Raw genomic sequence first — 18,344 nt, 5'->3', positions numbered from 1 at the left:
GTATGAATATATATATTTTGCTGAGTGCTTTGTGATATTTTAGATACAATATCCACAATATTATAAAAATTTTCGTTAGGCTTAAAATCGATGAAAATTCAATGCAAAGTGACATGCAACAGAGAAAAATTTCAACATGAGATAGGTTAATATATTTTTTTGTACATAATCAGTTATCCAAAAAATAAGTTATTCGAACAACCCCAGTCCGCAATTGATTCGGATAAACGACACTCTACTGTATTTTAAATAACTGGATGAATTTAATAATTTGAAATAATATATTTATATGTGATGTTATAATTTTTGAGTAACTTTTAAATAAAAAGTTAAATTTTTAATGATACTTGTATTTAAATATTTATAGCTTTAAAACTATCGATCATTTTTCTCATTAAAAAATAAAATGAAAGTTAATTCTATTGCTTAATTATTCATATGTTCTATGTAATCTGAGAAGATGATAAAACATTAACAGAAAAATTATTTTGAATATTTCTGTCAATGTTTTTTCTAGTTTTAAAGTTTTATTCTCAAAATTAATTGAATAAAATTTTCAAATATAACTTATAAAACATCAAATATAAATATGAAGACTATGTAAAGTTACTTGAAAAAAAAGTAATGTTAATTTTAAAAAATTTTTGTTTTTGTTATAAGTTTGGATTATTGCTGTTGATAGGAATATCTTTAATTATTTTATTAATACTTTTACACTTTATAAAAATATTATCTTCAACTTCACCTTTCAATATAGCTGTGCAAGTTTCAATACATCTGAGAGATGGTGAACAATAAACATGACTAAAAACAACACCAGACTTTTTCATAGCTTCCCCTGAAATAAAAGTTCATTCGTCATTTTTAGTTTTATATATCAAAATATATTAATATTGTTAAAACAAAACATTAATATCATGAATAGTATCTATGAGTAAATGATAAGTTTAAAAAATATTTTCTATTAACAGTATTAAGCTAAAGAATTAACTATTTTAATTAAAATGAGCAATTATTTATTGTGACATTGTCCAAATACCAGGTTTCAACTTTTAATTATATTTTTAATTTACTTAATTTCAAATATATGCTCTCCACCTCACATTGGTAGTGTATTGTTTTGTACATCATACTTTCCTGTTAGAAATAGAGTCATTCCAGTCATCCATCCAACTCCTTAAGGGAAAATTTTTGAATTGAAATAATGTGACTTCCATTGCAAATCAGAAGTTCATATATAGTTAATCAGGGCCTTCTGCCCCTATGCTTTCCATATTTGGTCTCAACTTCCATCTATCTAACTCCATTCTCAAGACCTTAATCATGAAAATGACAGATAGACAACAGTGGGAATTTATAAGTCTACAATTTTTTCAAATTGCAGCCCAATATGCTCTTTATCAGATTTACTGTATAAATCATTTCAGAATTTACTTTTAGAACAAAATATTTATGAAAATGAAATGAAACCTTAGAAATAATTGTCGTCAAATGAAAATTAATATATGAAGACACAAAATATTTGGAAATTTTAAAAAAATTGATTCAGAATCCAATTCATAAATATTCAAAACAATTCCAGTTTGAATTCAATCTTAAAACCCAATTATGTTATTTTTTTAAAATTAAAATTACTTATTTATAAGTGACATTTAATACGAAAAAAACTAATCTGTCAAAGCCAGTTCAATTAAGAGTTAGAACAAATATCTTGAAATTATTATTTTTATTCTATGCAAATCTTGAAACCTTGCATTGTAAGTTATTAAAGTGTTGATTAACAGTTTTTCTTCTGTGTTTTTTACTCTGTCTTTTGGGAATCATAATGATTTTTCCTTCTTCTCATCAGTTTAAGAATAATAGTATTTTTCAATTTTATATTTTTGTAAATTTAATAAATTGTAATATTTGTCAGTAATGACAAATATTAAATTTAAAAACTGCTGGAATGTTTGATAGACAACAACTATTGAGAATAAATATAGATTGTTTTTACTGTAGGTAATACAGTTCTTTGTCTTTGATTAACAGTTTTATTTTTAGAACATTTATGATTAATATAAAGTTCATTTTGTATGCTATTAACAGAATCCAATATAATTCCAATTCTGGAATTAAAGTCTCTGACTGTATAATATCAAAATTAAAGTTTAAATCAGCAATAATTTAATTAAATTTTATCAAATTAACAGATATATCACTGTCACTATAAAAACAGGACAATATCAAATAACTTTTAAAGATATTACTTTTATATAATGAACAAACATTTTGGATGGATCCTGTATAAATTTAACATTTTGTATCAATAGATAAGATCAACGATATCAATTTTTTTTATTAATTAACAATAATAAGCTTCTTCCAATTTTTCTGCTTTAAAAAATGTGTGCTTCCAACTTATATGAAATCCTGCAAACAAATTATTATTAGTATTATTATTATGTTGGGATTTGTGAGTTATACTCGGTTGACATTGATGGCTGTGTAAATGCCGGACCAGAGTCAAGACATAGTAACCAAAACAAGATAAAAATTAGTCAGTGTGTGTGTGTGTGTGTGTGTGTGTGTGTCTGTATTCAGGAAATTCCTATATGATATGAATTCAAAATAGTGGCCTTCTGTAGTGTGATGTATGTGTTTCTATTCAAGTGCAATGTTCCCAGGCTTTTGTGTAGTGTGTGGTATGACGCTTGTAGAGAAGTGAACAACAGATACAATAAAAGCACCCTATCTATCCTCCACAGATGCCTTATTTCCTGGGCGAGTTCTGTGTACTTGCTAATTTTTTCAGTGCATGTGTTTTGTACATTGTGAGTGTTTGGAATGGATATGTCTATAATGTATGTGATCTTATCCTGTTTGTCAAATGAGTGTGATGTCTGGTCTGTTGTGGAAAATTGTTTTACCTATGATTATGGATGGCTCTGTCATAGTACATTTTGTGCATGTTGTTTTCCAATACTGTCTGTAGAATGTATTTGTAGTATGGTTTGTGGATGTCTAATAATTTGTATTTGTTTGCAAGTTCTTGGCATATTATATTTGCTACTTGATTATGCCTATGTAAATAATCTGTCTGTGCCAAGAGCTTGCAATCAGAAGTGCAGAAGTGATGTGTTGTATAGTTTCTGGCATGATGTGACATTTTCTTCATGTGTCATTTGTGAGTGTTGTATCTTTGAGTATGTGTTTTCCGTAGTTTTTAGTATTTATGACCTGATCCTGTATGGCAATCATGAATCCTTCCGTCACTCCAAACAGGCATCCCCAGCTGTTTGACGCAGTTTTGTCAACAAAATCCTAAGCCAGGTTGTAGGGTGCCATGGAGTGCCTTTTGAACCCATGATTGCTTGATGGTGTCTATGTTTTTTATATGTTGTGTTGTGTCCATATGATGTGAGTGTAAATTTAATAGTGTGTTATTTGAGTCTGCTAGAGTTACTGCTTTATATAGCTGTGATGTTTCTTGTTTTTTGTAGAGAAACTCTCGCAGTTTCTATATTTGTTTGTAGTGAAGGTTTACTATGTCAGTCAGGCCACGTCTGCCATATTTACATGGAAGGGTTAATCTTTCTATGGCTGATTTAGAATGATGTTGATTCTTTCTGAAATTATAGTACATTGACACAGTAGGAAGCAAAGTATCATTGCCAACTGTGCTGCTGTGTTGTAATTTTTAAAATGAATAACAGAGGTTTTTTAGATATTCAACAGAACTTTTGCTAAACTAATGTTTTTGAGCCATTTTTAACATGTAATTTTTATCTTTACATTACTAAGCCCTTTTTTAAAATTACTTTTTTGATGTATTCATGTCATTGTTTTATTTATTTTTTTACACTTTTTCTTTTGATATATTTTATATTTAGTCATTAGAGCACAGGTGTTTTATTTATTATTACCTTTTTTTTTAAACTAATTTTTTTAATTTGGCTATACTACCAAGCTACATTCTATATGTTTTATTTCTCCTCACTGTTCTTTTCTACAATCATACTTTCCTTCATTATGCTACAATCTGTATATATATTAACTATAAGCTTATAAAATACTTATAAATTCTTTTGTAATAGAAGTTTGATGAAGAAGTTTCTTTAGAGAAGGAGTTTCTTTTCTAATCCAATAGTGAGAAAAAATAGTGTTTGTCTTTTAATGCCTACAGGGAGAAAAAGCAACGTCCAAGCCGGTATCATACTTAGATCTGGTTACTACCATGATAAATATCTCCACAGAATAGGGGTGTGGTCACTCTTAGCTTCATTTCTCCCCATAGACCTTATTGGCATGGGTGTCCCTACCAGCCTGTGCTCCAGCCTGGTATTGCTGGCATAGCTGTATTGCCCTATGGATCAGTAAAATTACTGGACTCTCCCACCATGACCAGGTGGTGACCACGGGAGAGTTATTATTATTATTATTATTATTATTATTATTATTATTATTAACAAATTTAATTACTGTTTTTTTCATATCTTTGTGTGTTTTAGCATCCAATTTAAAAACTTTTCACATTCTACTTAATATTTGTGGTGTACACCTTCATTAATTTTTTATTATTTTAGTGTTTTTTTCTTTTCCCTCTCTTTCAAATGAAAGTGATACTTTCCTAGCAGTTATGAGTTTGTGAATAATTCATTTAGCATTAGTAGAAAATAGTGATTAGTTGTGTATAAATATAAAATTCAAGAATTTCTGAAAAATGTGTATTATTTGGAAACTTTTTTAAAGTTGAAAAAGTTTGATTATTTAATATTTCCTGAATGTCAGCTATGCTGAACAAGTATCACAGGGTGGTTCTACTCATAAAATCTTTAATACTACAAGCATGAAAAATCTTCTGACAAATAATCATGCAGAAGAATATGAAGAAACAATACAATATGACTATCTTATTGAGCAGCTATGTGCTCATCAGGTCATCAAGCTAGTTCTTGTTGAAAGAATTCCTCAAGATAAAAACAACCTTTCTTGCTGATCATACATGTGCTAAATAAATATCAGATTGCATTACTGAATTGATTGCAATAGATGTTCAGGCTTACCACTAGTTGAAAATGATGGTTTTAAGAGCTGGATGAAAAAACTAGAACCAAGATATAACATTCTGAGTTGGAAGTATTTTCAGGAAAATGCTGTACTTGAGCTAGTTTGAGAGGGGGGAGGCATTGGTAAGAAATTACTGAAAGTTGATTATCTCAGTTTCACCAGTGACATATGGACAGCAATTACTAACCAAAGCTTTACAGTAGTTTCAATATTCAATAGATTGAACCATTGTTCACGTATCTCGGAAATCAGTCATTTTGAAGGAGAGGGTACTGCTGCTAGAATAAGCAAAAAGTAGAATAAAATATTATATGAATAAAAAATTGACACTTCCCAACAAACTTCAATTTTAACAGATGATGCAAAAAAAATGTTAAGTTCCAGTAAGCTCTTATCTCATGTGGAACATTCACCATGTTTATCATATAATTTTTAGTCGGTTTTAAAAGATTCGATTTTTTTTCTCAATAAAGTGTTAGGAACACACTAACAGTATGTTGTTGTATTATTGGTCATTTCCATTATTCAGCTTTGAGTATGGGTACCTCAAAAAGAAATAAATGTGCCAGGACACACCCTAAATCAAGTTGTTTTCACATGCTAGATTGCATTCTATAGTGTAGGTGGAAAGTAACTAGACATTGAGAAATCACTACAATTTTTGTAATGATAATGCATCATAATAAAATTTTTGTGTATGCATGTACTGTACATCAATCAATGGAATTTTATAATTCTTATATTGGAGATGTGGGCAGTGACCAAGACAGCTGCATGCACAGTGGCAAAAAAAAAAATGGCTGACTGCTTGTCTGTTCAGAAGCAAGCATTTCTGCATGCTATAAGGTGTGGAAATCAGTAGTTGCTATGCAAAGATGGTGGCATACAGTAAATGAGCATCATGCCACAATCTGTCTGGAAACAATCATGAATTGTCATTCAAAGCTAATGACCACAGATTCAGAGAGAAGTGGCCATCCATGATCCAGAAGTCCAGACTTCTGGATCATGCCCTGCGACTTTTCCTTTGAGATTGGGCAAAGGATGAGGCTTACCAAACAAAACCTCAAACACTAAAAGAATTGGAGGTATGGATTTGGGATGTCATCATCAACATACCACATGACTTCTTGCAGAAGTTTATGAATTCCATCTTCAAGTCATTTGAGGAAGTTGATGGATGATGCTGGTGCCTGTATTGAATTTTAAGTTATGCATCTATATTTCCATTTAATATGACACTTCAAATAATTTTCATCATTTTTGCTTTAGAAATATAGAAATTATAGCAATTTCTCAATGCCCAGTTACTTTCTACCCACCCTGTAGAACAGAAATTATTTGTATTTTTGCTATTGAACAGCTTGCAAGAAACACTCTCACATGTAATCAGCAGATAATTGTTGGAAAGCTCATGAAACTTATGCAACTATTCAAAGAAATCACTCAGAAAATAAGGATGGAAACTTCTGAATTTTCAGAGATTATTCCATGTGTTTTTATGCTGGACTAAGTATTTGAAGCAAGAAAATATGGATGTCTCTGGTATTATTACGATACAAATAGTATTGCAGAAAGTACTTACTAATCATTTTAAACATTTAGAGAAAAAATGAACTAGCTATTTATGCAACTGCAATAGATCCACATTTCAAAAACTGATATTTCATTAAATCTGAAAATGCAAAGCTTTGCAATCAAGTTCTGTACAGAAAATGATGTCAAAAGACAGTGTTAATGATATCTGCCTGTCCATGCTAATTCAAGTCCCTAGAACTTCTAGTTCCAGCTTATAGGAATGCATTGGACTCAGAATTGTTGATTAGGAAATTTAGATTTATTGAAAAGAACTGTCATTAGTACATTCTGAAGATCCAGAAAATTGATGATTTAAAAGTCAACATCAATTCCCAGTCTTTTTTTAAGCCAAACAACAAGAAAATATTTGTCTGCTCCTTCAATAAGTGTAGAAGCAAACAACTTTTCAGTACAGCTAGTATTGAAAGATTGCTAGTACTGTACTCTATTTATCCGACTGAAGCCACAAAAGGTTGAAGAAGTTTTTCTTATTAGAGCAAATGTGAGAAACAAGTAAGACACTGCTTTGTTAAAGCTGCAAAGAAGGGAAAAAGTAAAGTATGAAATACTTTCTTGGTCCCTATACTGCTGCTTGTAATTTACAAGTTTGCAAAGTTTTTGCATGTATTGTGTTAAAAAATATTTGTAATACTGTTGTTTTGTAACAGCACTTCACATTACTTGTATTCAAAGTTCATGTTTTCTCTTGCTTAACAGTTAAATAATTTGCTTCACAGTTAAAGTAATCCACACAAGTTTTTGTTAAAGGTTTTGAAATTGTAACAGTATATATATTTTCAATATTGAAATTCAAGTTACTTCAATTTTACTTTTTTTAATTATATTATATTATACAGTAATAAATATAACAAAATAATATATGTTATTGTAGACAGAACAAAGTAACTTTTTTAAAGTTAGAGGAATAGTCTTCCAATGAACTTTGTCAGCAGAATATTTTTTGCAGAATATCTTAGTACAAAACTACAAGTTATTAAAAATAACTAAGCAAAATGTAATTAATATAAAGTTATAAAGTAGGGGTGTCCAACCCGCAGCTTGTGAGCCACATGTGACCCAAGGCAAGTTTCAATGCAACCCAATAAATGTGTAAACAAAACCGAGAAAATTTTAATTTTTTTTTATATTTATTTATTTGAACAGTATAAACTCAAAAAAGAAGTTTCACAAAGCCATAAAACTTTATACATATTTTATTTTTGAGTGGAAAGGAAATATTTTCAAATACTTAGAAATGTATGAATGAGGAAGGAATACTTAATAAAGCTGGAGTTGTGACTCAAAGGATTATAGACCCAAATTTGAGGAAAGGAGAGAAAGGCCTGAAGATAAAAAGCAGTGAGAAAGGTTAAATAAACCTTCTGTTATGCAAATATTGACCCTTAATTTTCCAACCTTCCTGACTTCTTTATCCTTTGTTTTTTCTCTCCTTTCTCCGTATTTGGTCTATAATCCTTTGAGTCCCAACTCCAGTTTTATTTAGAATTCCTTCCAGTGTTGCAAGATTTGGCTACTTTTCGCCATAATTTGTCTATCCTTTTTTTAGTTTGACGCATTGGCTACTTTTTGGGCTACATATTATTTATAAATATATTAGTTGAATAAAAATGCACTTTGAAATGGTGTTTTGTCGTTTTTATAAATTAGATACCCAAATAAAACAAATATTTGTCTCCTTTATAATAAATGAATTTATCTATTTTTAAGTAAAAACTGAGTTTCTGTAGACTTTTTATTTAAATATTCTTACTCGTGATAAAGTTTTAATACTTATTACTATAATCTAGACATGTTAATCCTCAAATATACTTGTATATTTCAGGATTGGGCCACAAGTATATATAATATACTTGTGTCCCAAAACTCCATGACTTCTTCCAATGTGGCCCAGAAAAACAAAAAGGTTCTTAACATATTAATCTTTATAACAGGACCCCTGTTATAAAGATTAATATGTTAAGAATTATAAGTATTTCAATAATTTTTATTCTTATATGATAGTTATAATTCAAAAATACCTGTTAGAGTAGCTTGATATAAACCAATTTTTGTAAGAGGACAATCTTTAAAAAAATCTCTTGGTCCACCAATTCTATGTGGAACAGATTCTGGCATATTTAAATTTGTTCTTTTATAATTACCTAAAATAATTAAAAAGATGCAATATATTATTAAGTGTAATACTGAAAAATAATTAAAAGTCAAAATAATATTGGATTAAAAAATATTTTTGTTTATTATTTGTTACAACATAATCATTATGTTATGTTAACTTTAAATTCATTTTGCTTTGGAAAAACCAATTTAAAATATTCAAATGTTGTATTAAGTAATAACAAAGCCAAATGATTGCTGAATTATATCAGGCTATATTACTATCACTATTATTAATTAAATGCTAAGTGATTTGGCACTAGGACAGGAATTAGGCACCATCTGTTGCTAAATTTAATAATTATAATTAAATTAATATTTTAATAATTAATTTAGAAGGTTCTGTAAGAAAACAATTTGCCTGAAGCAGGACTTGAACCCACAACTGCTGTTTACCATACAGTAGTGTTGCCAGTTACACTATCCAGATCTTCGTCTGATCTTCCAGAACCCGAACTTATTAATTTAGATATAACCATACTTGGTTACTTATAGCATTGCAAGAGTTTGGGTTCAAGCCCATTAAAATAAGATTCTATTGTATGTAAATCTGTTGGAATCAACGATCGCAATGTTTTGTAGACGTTCTGACGTAATAAAAAGTTGGTGGCGTTGTTGACCCCTCGGGGAAAGTGACCTCATTTCACTCTCCCCTTTCCAGCGCTGACCTTCCGTGAGTTAAGACTGTGTGTAATCTTTGTGCATTCTTTGTTCTTTTGTTACATAACCGGTTACGCTAGTCCAACTGCCTTTTTACCAATCTTTCCGATAAGCGCCAAGTCTAACAAAATCCACATGGATAGCGAACTACAAACAGATAACTGGGAACCATCAGAAAATGGGATTTGAAAATTGGACCAACCAAAAGTTTGCTATTTTACATAATCATTTGGAATCTTACATAACTGCTTATGGTCACAAATACAGTAGTCATCACTGAACTTAGACCAGGCCACAGTTAACATGCTATCCAATAGATAGGTTTAAAAAATAGTAGCTTTGATTCATTAGGATTTGATTCATTCATTGAACATGATGCCTGCGATTCAAGCTTGACTGGCTCAATTTTATTTAACTTGCAAGATATCAAGTTGATATTTAGCAAAAATAAAGATTAATTACTGTATATTTGTTTTAAATTATGTAAAACATTCATGCACTGAATCAAAGCTACTTTTTAAAAAATCTATCCATTGGATGGCATGTTAACTGCAGCCTGGTCTAAATTCAGTGGTGACTACAACAGAATATAAAGTGTTGAATATAATAAGAATACTCTATGGTTGAAAAACTACAAAATTTAGTTAGCTGCTTATAGTTCTATACCATGACTGACATATATATATATATATATATATAACCAGATAAATTCTTTATGAAACATAAAAATTTATAAAAATATGTTGGATATTTATTTTTTAAAGTGAATCCTGGCTTATGTGCTGGAAGAAACTTTTAGTGTGTAACATTTGGAACACATACAAAAAAGATTGCCCTCCTCTGATCTGGACTTTATGAGGAAACACAAAGGAAAAAAATTTAATATCCCTATCTCTAACACTTTGGACGTTAATTCACCTCCCCAAGAGGACCATTAGGTCTACTCTTTCTCTCAGTACTTGTGGCTTTCTAATTCAGCTCATGTGTAAAAGTCCTTGCCTTTCAAATTTCCCATTATTCCACCTAGTTGCCTCCTTGCCAGTTCATCAGATTTTTTCTCCCCAGGGGAAAAAGGACAGTCCATGAAAGTGGTGTATAGTAAGAGAGAATTCAAAAAAAAAAAAAAAAAAAAAAAAAAGAAAAAGAAAACAAAATGAGTCACAAAAGAAAGAGGAGTAAAGAAGAAATATATACATATACAAAAACAAAATATGGCAATCAACCACAAAATTATCTAAGAAAAGATAATTCATGCAATCAATTGATTTTTTTTACACTGTTTTATTATCAAAATATTTAAAGGTAAATAATTTGGCATCTTCAATTTATGAGAAAGAAATACTAGTATAAAAATGGCTTAAACTTAATGTTATTATCTATACACTTTAAAAATTTTTGTGTTATATTTAATCCATATTTATTTAGAATTAAACTGTTAGTAGTTATCAATATACTTGATAAATTTGAAATATATTAAAAATATTTTATACAGCGTAGAATATAAATATTATGAAAAACTTTATTTGTACAAACTTATTTTCCTTTCAATCTTCTCATTATCTTTTTCTTTTATAGGTAATAGATAAATTTACTCATCTGTGTTTAATTTCATTTATTTATTTCTTAAGTCTCTTTCTGAATGCCAGCTGCTAAAAGTCTTCATCTATATTATACTTTCTCTCTTCCAGCTATTTAATAAAACTATATTTCAATTCTCTTGTTCTTAGTTGATTCACTAGCTCACTAGCTTCTGGCACTTTTCCTAGCTATATAGATCGTGATTGACATGCTAGATCAGCAGCTGAAATTATTATATCTGAACAAAATGCTTATTATGAGATCTACACTTTATAAATTCTAGATGAAAACAATATAACACTTTTTTCCCATCTTTTTGCTCTTTCTCCCTATAGGCATTAAAAGACAAACACTATTTTTTCTCACTATTGGATTAGGAAAGAAACTCCTTCTCTAAAGAAACTTCTTTATCAAACTTCTATTACAAAAGAATTTATAAGTATTTTATAAGCTTATAGTTAATATATATACAGACTGTAGCATAATAAAAGAAAGTATGATTGTAGTGTGGTCGTCAGCCATATTTTAGTTATATATATATAGTTCATAAGTTCTGTATTTCGTTTCTATTTTCTTCTCTCATTCCTACTTTCATATGTCCTTCCCATCGTCTCAAAGCAACTCATACGTGAACCGTTACCGCTCGAGGGGGAGGGTTGCCCTTTCCAAGAACCAAGTGTCGAACAAAGGAGGAGATTAAGACTTCCCCGAAATTAAGGGATATGGACAAAGAAAGTATAGGCCCAAGGCAGCGTAGGAAAAAGAAAGGAGACACTTTTCTGACTGGACATTGGAGGATATAGACGTAGTAAGTAGTGCTCCAGACTGAGAAAAAAAGGCGACTACAAATTGAGAGAGAACCTACCAAGACCAGAGAGGAAAGGAGGCTACGAAGATCTCTAAGGCATTGAGAGAGCCGAAGAATCTAGGCATAGAGCTACTGGAGAAGTAGAGCGAGACTACTACGATTTGTGTGAGCGTAAAAATCATCAAGAAAGTTAACTACACGACTTGGTCCCGGGTACTTCCTATCTGCCTTTTCTCTACTTAGTCTATCCATTCCTTTTCCTTGTTAGTTCTAAAATAGTTACAAGGTTAGTTGTAAATTAGTTATTAAGTCTCCCTTTTTATCTTCATGTTCATTTGTGTTACGCACACGTTGTATATATGCGAAGTCACAGGAAGTGACCTGCCTTCCCCTCTGTAAAGTTATAGAAGTAACTATATCGAGTTGGGATCCATGTATTAAAAGAACCACATTCGGAAGAAATAAAAGGAGTATTCATTGTGTAATTTTTCTCTTCGTGTCGTTAATTGTAACCGTTACTCGTGGACTCGCAAATATTTCCTTCCGAACTACCATAGTAGGGTAGAAAAGTGAAGAGAAATAAAACATATAGAATGTAGCTTGGTAGTATAGCCAAATTAAAAAAATTAGTTTAAAAAAAAAGGTAATAATAAATAAAACACCTGTGCTCTAATGACTAAATATAAAATATATCAAAAGAAAAAGTGTAAAAAAATAAATAAAACAATGACATGAATACATCAAAAAAGTAATTTTAAAAAAGGGCTTAGTAATGTAAAGATAAAAATTACATGTTAAAAATGGCTCAAAAACATTAGTTTAGCAAAAGTTCTGTTGAATATCTAAAAAACCTCTGTTATTCATTTTAAAAATTACAACACAGCAGCACAGTTGGCAATGATACTTTGCTTCCTACTGTGTCAATGTACTATAATTTCAGAAAGAATCAACATCATTCTAAATCAGCCATAGAAAGATTAACCCTTCCATGTAAATATGGCAGACGTGGCCTGACTGACATAGTAAACCTTCACTACAAACAAATATAGAAACTGCGAGAGTTTCTCTACAAAAAACAAGAAACATCACAGCTATATAAAGCAGTAACTCTAGCAGACTCAAATAACACACTATTAAATTTACACTCACATCATATGGACACAATACAACATATAAAAAACATAGACACCATCAAGCAATCATGGGTTCAAAAGGCACTCCATGGCACCCTACAACCTGGCTTAGGATTTTGTTGACAAAACTGCGTCAAACAGCTGGGGATGCCTGTTTGGAGTGACGGAAGGATTCATGATTGCCATACAGGATCAGGTCATAAATACTAAAAACTACGGAAAACACATACTCAAAGATACAACACTCACAAATGACACATGAAGAAAATGTCACATCATGCCAGAAACTATACAACACATCACTTCTGCACTTCTGGTTGCAAGCTCTTGGCACAGACAGATTATTTATATAGGCATAATCAAGTAGCAAATATAATATGCCAAGAACTTGCAAACAAATACAAATTATTAGACATCCACAAACCATACTACAAATACATTCTACAGACAGTATTGGAAAACAACATGCACAAAATGTACTATGACAGAGCCATCCATAATCATAGGTAAAACAATTTTCCACAACAGACCAGACATCACACTCATTTGACAAACAGGATAAGATCACATACATTATAGACATATCCATTCCAAACACTCACAATGTACAAAACACATGCACTGAAAAAATTAGCAAGTACACAGAACTTGCCCAGGAAATAAGGCATCTGTGGAGGATAGATAGGGTGCTTTTATTGTATCTGTTGTTCTCTACAAGCGTCATACCACACACTATACAAAAGCCTGGGAACATTGCACTTGAATAGAAACACATACATCACACTACTGAAGGCCACTACATTGAATACATGTCATATTGTTAGGAAATTCCTGAATACATGACACACCTATTTAATTTTTGTGTTGTTTTGGTTGCTCTGGTTTGGCATAGTACACAGCAACTGGTGTGAACCAAGTATAAGTCATTAAACCCAACATAATAATAATAATAAATTATCATCATATCATCAATGTATCTTGCCTAAAATGTTATACCTTTTATATTGTCAATTTTAGTATCTATATTTATCATCATAGGTTATGCTATTTTTGATCGTATTATGTTACCCATACTAATTCCTTCTTTTTGTGTATATTATTGATCTTTTGTTCTAAAGTAATTACTAATATATGCAAAATGAATTAAATCTATCATCCAAACTGGCATTTTTAACTTGATTAATTTTGGCTCTATGAAATTCCAGGTAATGTATGGGTACATGTTTTTAATATCAAAACTTGCTAGTCTACATGATTTGTTTATTTCTATTTTACTTATTTGTTCTATTAATTGATCACTATTTTTATGAGTAATTAAAATTATCATATTAATTCAGTTGTTTTAAAAATGGTTTTTAAACTATATAACATGGATTTTTTGAAATCTATGACTTATCTAGGTCTTATCTATTTCTATTGGTTTTATGAAATCATTTAGTTTTAAAATAAAATTTTTCTGGTTATTATCCATCAGTTTAGCTTACTTGATTTATTAATTTTCTTTTTTAATTTTTATATATTATTTGTAGGTTCTATAGTTAGTTCTTTATACTATATATCTTTTCTTCTGTTAGTTCTAGTTTTTTCTTCAATACCTAATCATTTTCTATTATTATTAATTGTTTTGATTTATCAGCTGCTATTATTTGTAAATTACTGCTATTGAAAAAATTTTTTATTGTATCTAGATTATTGTTATATTTTAAAAATTGTTTATGAAATATATTAAATAATAAATAAATAATGCACTTAGGAACCACACTGAAAAAGTAAACAGGATTCTTGAAACATATTTGTGATAAATCAACAAAATAATGATGGTAAATAAAAAAAAGGATAACATTGGATTGGATTAATGTTCCTACATATAGAGATAAATACAAATATGATAATATATAATCGACTTGCAGTATAGTAGATTCCAATGTTAATCCATCTCTGTAATCCAAACAAACTTTTGGTAGACGTATCTCACAGCAATTTCTGGTTAGCAAAACTAGTTTTTATTTACAATTGAACTATATGTGCATTTCGTGTTAGTATAATGTACTCCAACCAGAAATTGCTGTGAGATACATCTACCAAAAGTGTTTGTTTGGATTACAGAGACGGATTAACATTGGAACCAATATGATATGTTGGATGGAGTGGGCAATTCTTACAAGTACCATCTACAAGTCTTTTAAGATGTGCTTTCTGTAGTTTTTAGTATTTATGACATGGATCTTGTTTGGCAATTATGAACCTTTCCATCTCTCCAAACAGATATACCAAAGCCAACCATCAGTTTAATACAGTTTCGTCAATATGATTTTAGCTAAAATCATTAGGATGTTTACAGTGAAGATCCCTCTAGATCCAAGACTGCTTGGTGGTGTCCACTTCTTTTATGTTCCGAGTTATATTCGATAAATGTGTAGGTTTAATGGTGTATTGTTTTTGTCTGCAAGAGCTACAATTTTGCATAATTGTAATGTTTCTTGCTTTATTTTTAGAAATATTCTCATAGCATCTATAGAAGATTTATTATATTGATAACAACAGCATCCAAAACAAAAAACCAGCATACAAAATAATAGAGCTAATGTTTTTGCTCATGTTAAACATTTTTTTAAATATTTATTATCTGTGCAAGGCATCATCTTTCCTCTTTATAAGTAAAAATCAACTGTTCTTTGGGGATTTAAGATGGTGTTTATTATGTTTTTTTAATGCTGTCTATGTACGTTTTTCTTTAAAATTGTTCTAGTTCTGCATTTCCAATCTATACTCCAAATGAATGTAAATACTGAAATGACATATGTATTTATTGCTTTAAATGCATAATTTTTATTGAGCAGTATTGTTAGTATTGAGTTTAATCTGTTGTTGTATTCCTTTGATACTTTCAGTTCTATTTGTGTGTTTTCAAGTTTAGCCTGTTAGAATCCTGTGTATTGTTGATTTTGTCTTCAACTACGGATTCAATGGCCGTGTTCAGCAGACTCGACGGTTGTAACTGAGCAAATCAGTAGCTGTTACGTAGCAACACAAATCTGCCAAACGACGAGTGACATTGCGCTGGAACAAAAAGCCTCATCGATCAGTTTCAGGTAGCAATAGGTAGCGTAAACGAAAGATGCTACCAAATGTGAAGTCAAAACACTGCTCCGAAAGAGTGCTACCGTAGAGGGCATTTGGCAGAAAAATACTCAACAGCTCCAGAACTGTCGAATCTGCCGAATGCAGCCAATATCTCCTCTTCCAAGTGTGAAATTATATTTAGAATTTCTTTTCCTTTAAAGCAGTTTGCATAAAGCATATTTATGTTGATTTCTTTTTATTTATTTAATTAAATATGAGGGAATAAAATAATAATATATTTAACAATACAAATCATCCTTTTTTTGATTTGAAGCCAATTTTATTTCCAAAATCTTATTGTGCAAATATATATATATATATATATTTGATACAGTTCTTATAATTTTGACCGAATAATACACCCGTCTCATAAAGAATAGATCATTATTTCATAAATAATATATGAATTTAGCGAAAGTGAAAGCGAACACCAAAGAGAAATGATAGAATAGCTCCCTCTAGACCCAAGACTGGGTCTAGGGGCTATAACTTACCTGATTTGTCAAAACAAAAAGAGATCCAATCGCCAAAGGTAAAATCGACTCTTTCGGCGTGTCTAACGATAAATAAACGTCGTCCTTTATGCTCCATATTCTCTCTTTCATAAAAAAATTGACGTCTGAAATGTTTTAATCGGGACTGCAAAGTGACAAATCGAATCTGCATTTAAGGCTTATTCCAGATTGAGCAGACGAACTTTCAAGGTCATAGCTGGTCGGAAACATTTTTCATACAAATATTAATATAAAAGGTTAAATTATGATCTTAAATATTTTAAGATAATAATATTTATTAATTCTACAAATGCGAAATACCATATTAAAACATAAAAATTATGATTTTTAAGTATTAAAATTCTACGCGGCTTTTAAAATAATATTTTAGTTACATCAACGCTAAATACTTAATTGTGAAATAATCAAATTTTTTAAAAATATTTTTCAGATTACGATATCTATAAATCATATTCACATTTCACAATTAGTAACTGTGAAATACCGTATATTTCCGCAGATTTTAGATAAGACAAAGTATAAATTTTCGTCTAAGTTTTAGCACAGGCCTGGCCAACCCGCGGCCCGTCATGTTAAATTGTGTGGCTTGCTAAGCGATATTATATATCTATTAAAACTTTTGTTTCCCGTTATGTGTATACCAAAGCAAGTAAATAAATGAAAATTTGCATATGTCATTGTTATAATGCGCAAGTGCGAGTACTAACTCTTGGTATAACAATAAAATCTTATTCATTTTGTATTTGTTTTACTTTTTTAAAAGCATGTTTGCCTAAATTGTGGCCCACCGTAATGTTACGCGTGATCAAAGTGGCCCGCGAAACAATTTGGGTTGGCCGGGTCTGTTTTAGCATATATCTGCCCTATAAGACTATCCCCAAACTATCAACGGCCTATGAATTTAGATCAGCGATCATCATCTGGATAATAATAATGTACTGTATAGCGTATTCGGAATTATGTCCTATTTGTAATTTTTCGAATGAACATATTTTATTTTCTTGCATCTGACAGCATGCCTTGCGATTGTTGCAAACAGTCGCACTGATTCAGGCATTCGGGTAATGACCTTGACTATTCACAAAAACGTCGTACGGGATATTTTATGTTGTGGACATACCCTATTCTCTACTATAATATAGGCCTATATATACACACATTATATACAGTGGCGTAGCGAACATAACTGGCGCCCGACACTTTATTAGCGCCCCTCTTCCCCCTCCAGAAACACGCATAGTTTGTCTTGGAGACCATTTGGGCGCCTCTCTGCGAGTGGCGCCCGGTGTATGATACACCCCCTTGCACCCCCCTCGTTACGCCACTGACTATATAAGCTCATCAAGACAGAGTTTATCAAATACAGAGGCCCAAAGGGGTCCACCAAACTAGAGCCCAGAGCCGACAGGGGCCCAAATGTATTGAGCAAAAAGTCCTCGATGTGGGTTCTTGGTCCACCACAGGTCGGATGATTCTTTTTTTATTCAAGGGGTAAAGACTTTTTGTGGGGATGCAAGTTCCGTCCTTTGCAGCGGAGTGGAGTTGGAAGGGAAAGAGACCCACATTAGAATTTCAAATTACGTCCCGAAATGAAAATTATATATAGGCTGTTACGCCTATATATAATTTTTAATACTCATATAAACATGTAATAATTAATTCACGAATATTAATACTTCATTATAACTTTGAAATTGAATAGGACTAAATGGTGATTCTTATTTC

General features: G+C 30.7%; 1 protein-coding gene across 2 annotated transcripts in view; it reads right to left on the bottom strand.

The window, feature by feature from the left end:
• Positions 1–16,736, bottom strand: part of LOC136972416 (ecdysteroid-phosphate phosphatase-like) — a 36,663-nt gene extending 19,927 nt beyond the window's left edge. For both annotated transcript variants that reach the window (XM_067267015.1, XM_067267013.1), the window contains exons 1-3: positions 16,599–16,736; positions 8,667–8,789; positions 746–838 (exon numbers count right to left, since the gene is read on the bottom strand). In XM_067267015.1, coding sequence (XP_067123116.1) covers positions 746–838; positions 8,667–8,789; positions 16,599–16,695 — 313 coding nt within the window. In that variant the 5' untranslated portion in view covers positions 16,696–16,736. The remainder of the gene's footprint in view (positions 1–745; positions 839–8,666; positions 8,790–16,598) is intronic.
• Positions 16,737–18,344: the final 1,608 nt, after the last annotated feature.

The sequence above is a fragment of the Centruroides vittatus genome, unplaced genomic scaffold (genome assembly GCF_030686945.1).
Source record: "Centruroides vittatus isolate TY-2023 unplaced genomic scaffold, ASM3068694v2 contig_290, whole genome shotgun sequence".
Taxonomy (NCBI): Eukaryota; Metazoa; Arthropoda; class Arachnida; order Scorpiones; family Buthidae; genus Centruroides; species Centruroides vittatus.
Note: the sequence above shows the minus strand (reverse complement) of the source record. Positions and strands in the feature narration are given on the sequence as shown.